General features: G+C 38.9%; 1 protein-coding gene and 1 pseudogene across 8 annotated transcripts in view; both read left to right on the plus strand.

The window, feature by feature from the left end:
- The window catches only part of MPDZ (multiple PDZ domain crumbs cell polarity complex component), a 154,323-nt gene that overhangs the window by 89,620 nt on the left and 50,555 nt on the right, over positions 1–14,148 (plus strand). For all 8 annotated transcript variants that reach the window (XM_059411623.1, XM_059411628.1, XM_059411630.1 and 5 more), the window contains 2 exons: positions 5,239–5,437; positions 11,638–11,742. In XM_059411623.1, the coding sequence (XP_059267606.1) occupies positions 5,239–5,437; positions 11,638–11,742 (304 nt within the window). The remainder of the gene's footprint in view (positions 1–5,238; positions 5,438–11,637; positions 11,743–14,148) is intronic.
- On the plus strand, positions 884–1,806 carry LOC132024920 (large ribosomal subunit protein uL6-like; annotated as a pseudogene).

Consider the following 14,148-nt stretch of genomic DNA (forward strand, 5'->3'; position numbering starts at 1 on the left):
GAATGGATAAAGAAGATGTGGTATATATATACAATGGAATACTATGCAGCCGTCAAAAGAAATGAAATCTTACCATTTGCGATGACGTGGATGGAACTAGAGGGTATCATGCTTAGTGAAATAAATCAATCATAGAAAGACAACTATCATATGATCTCCCTGATATAAGGATGTTGAGAAACAACATGGGGGGGCTTGGGGAGTAGGAAAAGAATAAATGAAACAAGATGGGATTGGGAGGGAGACTCTTAATCCCGCAAAACAAACTGAGGGTTGCCGGGGTGGAGGGGATTAGGGAGAGAGTGGTGGGTTATGGGCATTGGGGGTATGTGCTATGGTGAGTGCTGTGAAGTGAGTAAACCTGGCAATTCACAGACCCATACCCCTGGGGCTAATAATACATTATATGTTAATAATTTTTTTAAAAAGTTAAAAAATAAATAAAACATTTTGAGTATACATTTCTGTGACACTCTATTCACATTGTTGTCACCTGTCACCACAAATCATTTCTAGTACTTTTTCATCTTCTCCTACCAAAACTCTGTACTCATTAAATAATAAATATTCCCCCTGTCCCTTAGTTCCTGGCAACCATTCTATTCTCTGTCTCTATAAGTCTTGACTATCCTAAGTTCTTCATGTAAGGGGATCTGTAGAGTATTTGTCCCATTTACTCGCTTAGACACTTAGCAGAATGTCTTCAAAGTGCATCCATCCATAGCATTTGTAAGATTTCCTTTCCTTTGTAAAAACATTATTTTCAGAATTTTCTTCCTTTTTAAGGCTGGGTATTTCTTTAGTTTATTCCTTCATTTGTTTTTGGACACTTGGGTTGCTTCTACCTTAACTTCTAAGTTTTGACATAAAAAAGAATACTAAGATGATTCAGTTCTTGGAGAAAAAACAAGTAGTAAAAGGTGAAGTGACCTTGCTTTCTATTATATCAGGAAATTCATCTAAACTCAATTTTATTTTATTCATTTTTAAAAATTATGTATTTATTTAAAGAGAGAAAGAGCAGGGGTAGAGACGGAGGGAGGGGGAGAGAGAGAATCTTAAAGCAAGCTCCATGTGCAGTGTAGAACCCAGCATGGGGCTCGATTTCATGACTCAGATTATGAACTGATCTGAAATCAAGAGACAAATGCTTAACCGACTGAGCCACCCAGGTGTCTCTGATTTTAAAATTAAAGCCTAAGAGCTCTTTGTCGCATCTACTGTAAGAATGAAGACCCATTGTCAGAACCCAGGCTGTTGACCAGAAGATGTTGGCCTCACTCTAAAGGGATGCACTGTTACTGTGAAGGGCCCCAGAGGAGACCTGCGAAGGGACATCAGTCACATCTATGTAGAGCTCAGTCCTCCTTGGGAAGAAAAAGTAGAGACTCCGAGTTGACAAATGGTGGGGAACTAGAACAGAACTGGCTGTGGTTTTCACTCTCTGTTGTCATGTACAGAACATGATCAAGGGTGTTACACTGGTCTTCCAGTACAAGATCAAGGTCTGTGAATGCTCATTTCCCCAACAACATTTAGATTCAGGACAAGTGTTCTCTTGTTGGAATCCAAAATGTCTTGGGTGAAAAATATATCTACAGGGTTCATGTGAGGCCAGGGTTGCTTGTTCAGTTATCTCAAGCCCAGAAACACAATTTAATTCTTGGTGGAAATGATACTGAACTTGTATCAAACTCAGCTGCTCTGCTTCAGCATGTCCCACCAGTTAGAAGCAAGGATATCAGAAAATTTGGGGGTGGTATCTATTTTTTTAAAAAAGGAAGAGTTCAGCAGGCTGATGAATAAGATCTAAGTCATCCAACTACAAGAAACAGCAAGACGCACATAGGGGAAGCAAAGGAAGAATAAGATAAAAACAGAAAGGGGCAAACCATAAGAGACTCTTAACTGTAGAGAATGAAGTGAGAGTTGCCGGAGGGGCAGTAGCTGTGAGGATGGGCTGCAGTGGGTGATGGGTGTTAAGGAGAGCACTTGTGATGAGCACTGGGTGTTGTATGTAAGCAATGAATCACGAAATCCTCCTCCTAAAACCAGTCCGACCCTATGTGTTAACTAGCTGAATTGAAATAAAAACTTTGGGGGAAAAATGAAAATCTTCCAGAAAACAGTTCTTAGGAACATTAAAATCAACCAATATGCTTCCAAAAAATAATAAAAAATAAATGTCCATTACAGTGGAATCTTATTCACCCACAAGAAAGAAGGAACTCCTGCCATTTGTGACTACATGGATGAACCTAAGTGAGATAAACCAGAGAAAGATAAATACCGTGTGATCTCATCTGTGGAAACTTTTTTAAAAAGTCAAATTCACAGAAACAGAGTAGAATGGTGTTTTCCAGGGGCTGAAAGGTGGGGAAAATGATAAGACACTGGTCAAAGGATACAAGCCTTCAGTTCTAAGATGAGTCAGTTCTGGGGATCTCATGTCCAGCACTCTGACCACCGTTAGCACCATATTGTGTATTTAAAATTTGCTAAAAGAATCAGTCTTAAGTGTTGTCAGACCCATGGAAAATGTAACTGTGTGAGATGATGGATGTGTCAAGTAACTGAACTGTGGTGGTGACCATTTCACTAGGTATACATCTATGAAGTCTTTGCATTATATGCTTGAAATATGTACAGTTTCCTTGTCAATTATACCTTGATCAAGCTGTTAGGAAAAAAGAATTACCATGGCTAGGGAAATTGAGGTACAGCCAAGGACTAGTAAATTTCCCATGATGATATAAAACAGGGGTCAGCAGACTTTTTCTGTAAAGGACCAGACAGTAAATACATTCGATTTTATAGATCGTACAACCTCTCTTGTGCCTGCTCAGCTTTGCTGGTGTGGCATGAACGCAGCCATAGAGGATCCGCAGTGAACAGCCACAGTTAGTTTCCAATAGAACTTCATTTGTGGATGCTAAAAAAAAAAAAAGAAAGAAAAGAAAAATCATTAGTATAAGTTTTAACAGAATATTTTAAATACATTTGACGATGGTTTGTTTCTATGAGAGAACTATAACTAAAGCTTGGATGTCCCATTTTCAGGCATGAAATACCAAGTTGGAAACATATTATAATCTGGGTTGTTCCTAAAAAGATATTTGAAATACAGGGACACTTACGTGGCTCAGTCTGTTAAGCATCTGCCTTTGGCTCAGGTCATGATCTCTGTGTCCTGGGATTGAGCTCCCTGATGGCTGGGGGAGCCTGCTTCTCCTTCTTTCTCTGTTCCTCCCCCTGCGTATGCTCTCTCTCTCACTCATTTCCCTGTCAAATAAATAAAATCTTTTTTAAAAATTAAGAAAAAGATACTTGAAATATCGTGTCTAATTTGGTATTATTAAAATTAATCTTTGAAAGAATTACTTTACTTTTATACACAAAATACAAACCTAAAAAGGAATCTGTGATTTCTCTTAAAGCAAGTTTTTATAAACCACCCTTACAGCCTTATAGCTTTCCTTACATTAATTATGTAATCTTGTTTGGAAGATTGGGAACTTGGAACTTTGGAAGATTGGAAGATTTGGAACTTTGGCACTTGGTTTTAAGTGAATTTACTTACATTAATTTAAAAAAATCTTTTAAATATTTTATTTATTTATTTGACAGAGGGAGAGAGTACACATCTCCTTGCTGAGCCAGGGTCCAGACATGGGACTTGATCCCAGCACCCTGGAATCATGACCTGTGGCTGAAGGCAGACGCTTAACCGACTGAGCCCCTACTTAAAATAATTTTATGCACAGTTTTAAATATAATTTCAATTTTGTACTTTTATATTTTTGAAGAAAATATGAGGGTGGGGTGAGAAGGAAACATAAATTCAGAGGGGATTTATTGAGAAACCCTTTCTGAGGAAGTGATATTGAAGAGTGAGAAGGAATTAGCTGTGTGAGAGCTACAGAACAGTGTTGGGGAGAGACTCCTCTGTGAAGTGGGGCGAAACTGGGTGTGTTTCTGAAAGCAGTCCATGTGGCTGGAGGACGGGGAGCCAAGGGCTTGGTGCTTATGAAGGGCACATGTTGGGAGGGCTAGGCCATCAGTGCCCGACAGACTGTGCCAATTAGGTGTGCTGTATATTAGCACCGCAGGACACTGGTAAAGGATTGTTAGCGAGGCGGTGATGTGGCCTGTCTCTTTTGAATGGTCGCTGTGTCTGCTCTGAGAAAAATGCATTGGTGGTTGTCAGGAGACCAATTAGGAAGACCAATTAGGAAGCTGTTTCAAAAAGTGAGGCAAGAAATGCCAGCTTGGTGTAGGGTTAGTGTGGAAACAGAGAAAGGTGAATGTGTTCAAGATAAATTTTGGAGCTGGAAGTGACAGGACGTGGTGATGGATTAGAGATATGAGGAGAGCGAGGGAGCTGGGACTCGAGAACAACTCCAGCGTTTCTGTTGTGAGAAATGGAGAGTAGCTAACGATGCTGCTGCCAAAGAGGGGAAGGAACCTGGTGAGATACGGGAAGTGGAAACTTGGAAATTCAATTTTATATATACTAAGGCTGCGTTTCCTATTAGCCATCTAAGGAACATGTCAGGAGGGCAGTGAAATCCCAAGATCTGGAGCTCCTAGAACTTCAGATTCAGAGATGAAATGGGGAGAGATTAGAATTAAGTGCATATCCCTTCGGTTACACAGACCACTATACATCAGGCACTGAGGGTAAGACTTGAGTGTAAGCTTCTTGCTTTTTCCATCTCATGAAATCAGCATAGAACTTGGCACATAGTCAATATATGGTAAACACATAGTAAATGGATAAATGATCTAGAAATAAGGTAAAAGCCTAGAGTTTCTTAGTTTATACAACTCATTTTCCATTTGTATTCTTTCTCTTTGTTTTCTTATTGTATAAGAGATAAATTGCTATAAAATTGATTTGTTATTGTCAAAATATCTGCCTTGGGAGAGTTTTCTGTTTAAGGGGCAACACATCAAATAGCCTGAATTCTATTCACTCCACAGTATAAATCGATTTCATTTCTAGTGCAGTCAATGTAGAATGTCTTTTTCCTGGATACAAGTTGAGAAACATTAAAAAAATGTACTTAAAACTTATTTTATGTTAGAAACTTTTTTCTTTCCTTTTTATTGTTTTTCTGTTGGATAAAAAAGTTACTCCTTTTATCTATGGATCCATAGGGATTATTAAATTCAAGTTAACATGAATTTTTGAGGGTCACAAACTTGATACATATCTGTGCTTCTCCTTTACCATAGGGATGACAGTAAGTGCTAATAAAGATGGCTTGGGGATGATTGTTCGAAGCATTATTCATGGAGGTTCCATTAGTCGAGATGGCCGGATTGCTGTTGGGGATTGCATCTTATCTATTAATGAAGAATCTACTATCAGTTTAACTAATGCCCAGGCACGAGCGATGTTGAGAAGACACTCTCTCATTGGGCCTGACATAAAGTAAGTATTATGTTTACTCCAGTTTGGCTTGGGAAATTCAAAAATTTCAGTTCATGAATCAGAATTTTTTCAGTAGGTACCTCTGTTTCATATACAAAAATTATCACATATTTATTAAATATAAATCACTCAGGAACTCAACTATTCCTGAATAGTTCTTGATTGTAGACATAGTTTCTTTAAGACTATACAGTGTTGAAATATTTGAAAATGATTTGCCTCCTGTGTTTAATTTTGCTCCATTGCTTTTGCAAAATCCTGAGACATCTCTCACAGAGCAGGAGGGTCCACTCAGGATCTTTCAAAGAAGTTTGGGTTGGCCTTAATGTAAGGTACTGGTACTACCCAACTGACCTATGTGAATCCTAGGACTAAGCTGGTTCTTTAATGGCCAGTCATGGAAAAGACCATATAGAACAGCATCAGTTTGACCCATCATTTACCATTTGGTTAACTACATCATGCTCCAGGAGAATTCACCAGTATATTGGTATAGTCCGATTGTAGGTCATATAGGATATTTTGTCAGTAAGCGCTTAAACCATCCCACAATCCCATAATGTGCTGAAAGCATGTTATAGATATAACTTGGTTTTTAAAGTTACTAAACATTTCTTGAGCCAACATAAAAATCAGCTCATGACTCTGTCACACTTCATCAATGTAATAGCTTGGCTTTTTTTTCTCTAGCATTGATGATTGAATATTTTTATTTAATGTATAAGGGATAAAATAGTAAGATAAGAGCTCAGGGAAAGATTATTTACCTTAAGTTTATATAATGATTACCATTATGGGAAACTTTGTTGTATTAATGTTATTTTACTAACTTCATTCTATATTATTCTTTTGCAAAGTATGTATTACTAGAGCTTAGGTAAGAAAAAAATATATTACCAGTGTGTCTTTCATTCTTCCATCATTAAAAGCAGAAAAATTTATACTGTTTAAAGTGGTTTCTACCATCTTATACAAAAGTATTATTTGGGGGTGGAATTTCTCTAACAGACTTTCATAATATTTCATGCTCTTTTGACTTTTATAAGGGAATAGATCATTTCATCTTGTTACAGTTCCTTAATTACTTTAATAATGTGAGTCCAAGTACATTAGAAATTTCAGTGCCTTTAAGAAAACAGAAATTTTAAGAACTTTATTTATCACTTATAGGCGAGTGTCCAGTCCTCTAGTTTCAAAGATGAAGGCTATAGACCCACATGGGGACCCCTTATTACAAGGCTTTTAGCTTACATAGTGTAGATGTAGTATAAAACACACATGGCCTGGTAATTGAACATTTAATTGATTGTGTGATATGGATGTCTTGTGCTATTAGCACTGGTGCAGGTCCCTTGCCCACCTTCTGGCTCTCCGTGCACCAGAAGCAGTGCTTGGTTATCTAGCCGTCCCCCTCAGTTCTAATGTACTGCAACACTTAGAAAGCAGCCGAGGAATAAGACCATTGTGACATAAATTTGGCATAAATTAGGCATCTTGTCAACTCTAGGGAAGTTGTCAGGTGCTTTTTCAAGCTCCCAAAGTCCTTTTTCTCCTTTCCTTCTTTCTGTTGCTTTTGTCATTTGCCTTATTTGTTTCCCACGTTGTGAGTCAGCGCCAGGATGGACCCACTTGTGCTTACAGCAGCTTTTGCAGGACTTTGTAGGATGTCAGAGGTAACTTCATAAATTATGCTTTGGGATCCCAGGAGTCAAAATGTAATATCTTATTATTATTTTTTAAAACATTTTATTTATTTGGCAGAGAGAGAGAGACAGCCCGGAGGGGACACAACAAGGGGAGTGCGGGAGGGAGAAGGACACTCCCCACTGAGTACAGCTGGGAGCTTGATGTGTGGCTCCATCCCAGGACCCTGAGATCATGACCTGAGCTGAAGGCAGACGCTTAAATACTGAGCCACTCAGGCGCCCCCAAAATGTAATATATTAAATTAAAAAAGTGAATAAGCCCTGCAACTTTTCTTCCTTTAGAAATCAATTAGCCAATCAATCTCTTTCTCATATTCTCACCTGTGTGTGGACACACACACACACACACACACACACGTTCATAAAGAGAGTCACAAAACATTGATGTCTTCCCAAGTGTCCTCCTAAGGCTGAGATTCAGATGGTTATAGTTTGACTCATGGAGTAAATGGTAGAAATTCGAATCATATACTCCCTTTTCAGAAAAAGGGTGTTAAATGATTAAAAAAAAAGAATAGCCGTTTAGATGGACTGGAGCTGAGCAGCATTTTGCAGGAAATGTTTTGGCCCTGTCCCTTTCCTATCACTAGCTTTTATGAAGCAGAAGGTTTAGAATTACTTTAAGAGCCATGTGTGGGGAGGGGGTTTGGGAGAAGGGGGTGGTATTATGGACATTGGGGAGGGTATGTGTTTTGGTGAGTGCTGTGAAGTGTGTAAACCTGGTGATTCACAGACCTGTACCCCTGGGGATAAAAATATATGTTTATAAAAAAAAAAAAGAGCCATGTGAATAATCCCTCCCAAAAGGAAAGCAAGTCCTTCCAGTTACTCTGAATGGAACCATAACACTGCCTCTGGCCAATTAAGCTTTGTAGTCTTTACCTGGATCTAGGCTCCATCCATGTCTCTTCCCCTTTGTGTCTTGTTATGAAGGTGGAATGCCAGTGGAGGAGTGTATTGGGGGACCTTAAAAAAAGATTCTAAATGGTTCAGTTACATAACTGATTGGTTTTAGGTTTTAGGAAAAGCATTGTTTATTGAAGACAAGGCACTGAATTTCTTTTCTGCCGTTTGCAATAGATAGCAAGGAACTTTGTGTCTGTGTGCTCATGCGTGCCTGTGTAGATAATTTGAGTTTCAAGAGTTCAAGAACAGCCAGTTTAAGTTCCAGGTTTCATTATTTTGTATGGAAAACCAGATGTGAAGCCTCACCAGAATGCATTCTGTTTCACTTCTCACTCCACCTTGCCAGGAGCTCTTATATTTCTGTAATAATAGCCAGGGTTTTGTGCTTAGCAGCAGCTGCTTCTAACATCTGCCAGATAATTACTGAGCTGAATCAGAATTCACCTGCCTTAACCTAAAGTGTGGGATGAATTCCTGATCAAGGAATAAAAGATTGATTGCAGTTACATTTTTCTATGCTTGTTAATAATCACTGCTATAGACACCAGTAAAGAACAGATGCTTTTCTGGGGGAGGTGTAGATGGGGAGGGAGTGGAAAGGGGAAAAAAAACAACCAGGAGTACCCACTTTTAACTACATATGTATGCATCTCACATTCCGTTCAAGACATTGACATTTGTTAACACCATTGTAAAAAGATGCTGCGGCGTATGCTTCACATTCTAGATTTTCTGCAGCACCTGCTGATGATCGAGCCCCCTTTTATGTGTGAGTATTGGTGATTCAAAAGCTCATTATGGCTGTGTGTTACAACTTGTCTGTGAAAACCATTTCATGCTTTTGTAACTTCCCATTGCAGGGATAGATCCAGATACGGACTCAGAGTATACATTTTGGCTTTCTTTTCTTCATTTACTTGAGAATGTAAATATCAACACAACTATGAGATTGTTACGCGTTCACATTGCACTGATGATTGTAAACTCATTTGGAAATCGTATTTTCCAACTACAGAGCTTTCAAGCTCTTTTGTGGGGAGTGATCCCGCTTGCGATGCAGGCGCTATCTCTGGATCAGTAGCGGGATCACATTTCAGCACCACTGATGCTGCTCTTTCTCCTTCCTCTCCGTTTGTAACCAGAGGTTAGTTTACGTATAAGAATCTTTAACACAGCTCTCAAAGAAGCTATTTCAGTGTGTTTATTCAGACCACATTTCATTTTTGGTGCCCTTCCTGGGATCTGGAGGTGTGCTGTCTGACCAGGCGTGTGTTACAAATGCTTTGCGAGTGCTGTTGCATTGTGGGAATCTTATGGTGTCCTCACTGTGTGTATTGGGGTAAATATTTGCAAAAGCTGCTTTCTTTCCTCTTTCTCACTGCTGTCTAAAATATCAGAAAAATATTTGTAAAACTCCCTGTCCTCTACCCTTGGTAAAAGGAAAAACAGTTTGGGACAAATATAGAGGAAAATTCATTTTTGGCATTGTTTGGGATAGAAATATTTTTTCCATCTCAAAACATTTTAAAAACATAATACTTTGAACTGATTATTATTATCTTTGCTAGTGTGTTCTAGCTTTCCTTCTTTCACCTCTTCCTGACTTTATATGTTTTACCTTTATTGAGTCTTCAGAAATAATACTTTTTTGAAAAAAGATTTTATTTTTCATTTATGAGAGAGCACAAGCAGGGGAAGAGGCAGCAGGAGAGAAATAAGCAGACTCCCTGCTGAGCAGGGAACCTGACCCCAGAGATCGTGACCTGTGCCAGAGGCAGATGCTTGACCAAGCACCCAGGCACCCCAATACCACTTTTCTTGAATAGGTTTTTTAGTTTTAGGTTTATCTTTATTAGTCTTAGCATAAAATAGAATCAGTCTTCCTGACATAATGTGTTATACATTTTTTACTCATTATTTTGGGAAGGGATAAATTCAAATTTACTATTCAATATATTTTTAACACCATAGAGAAGGTGTTTTCATAGATGAATAAATTAAGTAGGGCCAGAATTAGAATGCAACTCTGTCTCCCAGTGTATTCCTAAATCCTCTGAGCTGTGCTTTCTGCTTTATTTTTTGGTCCTGGAGGTAAAAGTGTCATGAAGAGAGACTCCCCAAGGGTCCCTAGAGTCTACAGAGTGATCAGGTGTGACCAGGCTAGCTGATGCACTGGAAAAGCACTGCCTTCTATTTGTTTTATGCTCCTCAATTTACAGTAGCCTCCTGAAAAGTGACATCTTTCTTGTGGTTGAGATTGTGGAGATTTGGTAGTGGTGATTTACCCTCCCACTACCCTCTGATGAGCAAACAGAGCTGTGTCTTCTGACGCCAAATTTAAGTGACCTTACAGAGTGAATGCTTTTTATGGAATAACCAGTATGTCTGAAATTACATATCTTCCTCACGTAGTAAATTAATGCCAGTGGCATAATTTGGCTTTTATTATGACATAAAAGACAGTCCTTTTATCCATGCCCTCCCCTGCTCAGGTTTTATGTACTTATTGTCTCCATGGGTAAGTCATGGATAGCTGATTTAATAGTCTTCATGATTTTTATATTGTGTAATTTTGATACATACAAACTTGATACATACTTTAGCACAGTGTGCTGAACCAAATTGCAATTCACTGTTCCTCTTACCTAACTATTAAGCTGAAGATCTAGGGAGGTATAGTGGTTATGTAGTCTTTTATAGGACAGCAGTAAACTTGAATTTTCGAGTACCAGTTTCTGAACTTTATAGCTGTAGTAAACATCTTGCTCAGTGCCTTCCACACTGCAGGCATTCAGCCAGTGCTTGCTTAATTACTAAGTGACCATTCAAGTGTAGACATCAGGCTTTTCTCTAAAACCAAAATAACTTATTACAGAGTTGCTACAAATTAGCAAGAGGGTCTTCCCATAAACTTATGCTAGTTTTAACTTCAGACCTTCGGGTTCATAACTTCATAGAGCTAGCATATAATTATTATATACTTGTTAATGGTCATAATTGATTTTGTATTTTGGAAGAACTTATATTTGTAAGGATTAACAGATCTTCTTTTTTAAAAGGTTTTATTTATTATTTGAGAAAGAGAGACAGAAAGAACACGAGTCGGGGTTGGGGCAGAGGGAGAGGGAAAAGCAGACTTCCCCCTGCTGAGCAGCGAACCCCACGAGGGCCTGGATCCCAGGACCCTGGCAGATGCTTTACCAACTGAACCACTCACGTGCCCCAGGATTAATGGATCTTTCTAAAAAGACTGTTAGTCTTCCCATATAGAAATTGAAATAATGCTGCTTTTCTCCCCTATATGGTTATTAGTAAACATATAGTTTACCAGCATTTTAAAGTTTAATTGTTTAAAATATAAAGTAAAAAATTTAAACTTTAATCTGTTACTTTTGCCTATAGGATGTTTTATCCTCTGAGTTTGGAGTTGCTGAGTAAGCTGATTAAATGATTTGTGTGAAAAAGTAGGGATTCAGGGACAAGATATTTTATTTCTGTGTTTTGGAATCTTTTTCTGTTAGACAAAACTTTGCTTTCCTCCTCCTCCTCCTCCTCCTTCTTCTTTTCATGAATTGTGTTCTGTTCTAGAATTACTTATGTGCCTGCAGAACGTTTGGAAGAGTTCAAAATAAGTTTGGGGCCACAATCTGGAGGAATAATGGCTCTGGATATTTTTTCTTCGTACTCTGGCAGGTAAGTGAAGCAGTAAGCTTGCTGCACAGAGTGAAAGATGTCGCGAGCTCCCAGAAGAGTCTGAAGCCAGAGTCAGGGGGCACTAACAATGAAAAAGAATTGTTTCCTTTTCTTTTTTTCAAGATTTTAAAAAGAAGTTTTCACCCCAGCCTCCCCGTTGCTTAAGGAAAGTGTCATATAGTATTGAAAATATATGAAAACTCTAACCCAGAGATGAAAATCATCTTAAGCGGCACCACTCTGTATAGTATTCTTCACATACAGAGTTTGGGGAATTCACCTCAGATTTCAGAATTATTTCATTACTTTGCTGGAGCCTACAGTTTGTATGATACTGTATTGTGCCTTTTCTACTCTCATAGATGTTTTCAAACACATGCAGAAATTTGATTTTTTTTTTATTAATAGGCATACAGATTCAGAAACATTTTTAATGGTTAATTCTTACCCTTGGAGAGTGTTGAGCTGCATCTTTATATATGTGCATGTTAGGAGACAGTATATGTCTTTTCAAAATGCTTTTGATACATAAAGTATTAAGAATAGTTAAGGCAGGAAAAGGGTTTTTTTCCCCCTTAACAAAGGGAGGAACTAAATTTTGATGCTGCTGCTGACTGAGTCCAGCACAGGGAAAGAAATATTGTCGAATTGCTTTTCCATGGAGAAGGAAACACTTTACATTCTCAGCCCTGGGGCCGTTCTTTGAGTTGTATTCGCCACTGAGTACAGATTGCTCTTTAAGCAGGCTAGAGCAGAGATGGCTCTGCAAACATCCTGGAGCCTTCTCAGAAGAGTTACACTGTTTGTATAGGATGTGAGAACATCCCAGGACACCCGGTGTGTCCGTGACTCTACAGGTATCTTGATAGGGCACCTCTGTTTCCTCATGACTGCAGTAATACAGACAGGGGAGGGAAAGGTATGCTATGTGTTTAGTAAAGGGAAACAATGTCATAGGCCTTAGGGCCTCATGAATTTTGTGGGAGAAGGAATATTCACTTCACCCTCTATGGAGTTCAGCCATGTTCCTCTCTGGAGTTTCTGTCTCAGGCTTAATGGTATGGAATGATTGTACCTTCTTGGCAAAATAGCAAAGCAATAATTTGAGGGTCCCCCTAAGATATTACTTCAAATAGTGTAAAGGCTATGCCAAGGTAACATTGTATTTCTATTAAGTTGTAAGGCCTTACAAGCTCTCAAAAGTCATAGAGAAACAGCCACTTTCAGCACTGTGCCTCCCTCCCAGCACAGGAGAATGGCTGGATTGTCTAGTGCTGTGACCACCTGCTTCATTGCAGAGGAAGAGTATCTGCTTTTAGTGTAACGGGCCTCAAAACAAAACAATCTGCATTTTATAGAAGAGGAATCTATGTTAGGGAGGCTCAGTAACTTGGCTAAATTCCATACTTAATAATTGGCAGAACTAATATTAGAATATAAGCAGTCAGGTTTCGGGTCCTTAAACATTGGATTCAAAGAAAGAAATGTACAAACCCCATATAAAAATATGGGGCAGCATGGCATGGAGGTTAAAAACTCAGGTTTGCAGTTAGATGGCCTCAGTTCATACTTTACCTCTGTTACTCTACTGTGTGACTTTGTGCCAATATCTGGTATCTTGATGCAGGTTTATAGAGAGTTATTACAGTTGATAGAAATGTCATTGGTAGTCAACACTCAGACACAGGGGCAAAGAAGTCTAATTCATTCTTAGCCAGGTGAGTTCGGGAGAGGAGCACTGGTCCATTTTGCTCCTTGGAGCACACAACACTTAAGTTCTGTAAAGCACGTTCAAAGATGAATGGGGGGTGACCAACACATTTATAGGAACTTATCCGGGTTGATGAAAGGAATCGAGGATTATAGAATCATATGAAGAACATGGGGGTTTTGTATCAGAGGATTCAGGATATTAATACTCTTATAGCTCAAAAGGCAAGAACATGTGTCCAGTGTATATGAGAGTGTGTCCAGGTGGCTCCCTGAGCTTGGATGGGTAAGATCTGCCCCCCTCCCCGTGGATGTCATTGAATATTTTAGGAACTCATTCTAAGTTCTCATTATTATCTGTATTTCATACTTTGCTTCCTCTGTCCTATTCTCTCCAGCTCTGTTTCCCGAGGGTTAGCCTCATGTTCACCTCTGTGCATGCATCTTCAGGATATAGCTTCTCTCAGTCTGTCTCCTTCTCAGTCTGCTTCTTAACATCCTTTTTAAAAACCCTCTTTTTGGAAAATAAAATAAAATCTCTTTTTTGGGTCCATTCCCAAAAGTCTTGTCCCACTGTCAGGCTTAGGCTCTTGGAACCCAGCCTCATTCAGAACCTTGTACCTCAACTTGGCTCAGGAGAGGAATTCAAACATAAAACAGTGGGTAGTATAGTTAGGCACATAGATTTTCTCTTAA

Source organism: Mustela nigripes, chromosome 9, assembly GCF_022355385.1.
Source record: "Mustela nigripes isolate SB6536 chromosome 9, MUSNIG.SB6536, whole genome shotgun sequence".
Lineage (NCBI taxonomy): Eukaryota > Metazoa > Chordata > Mammalia > Carnivora > Mustelidae > Mustela > Mustela nigripes.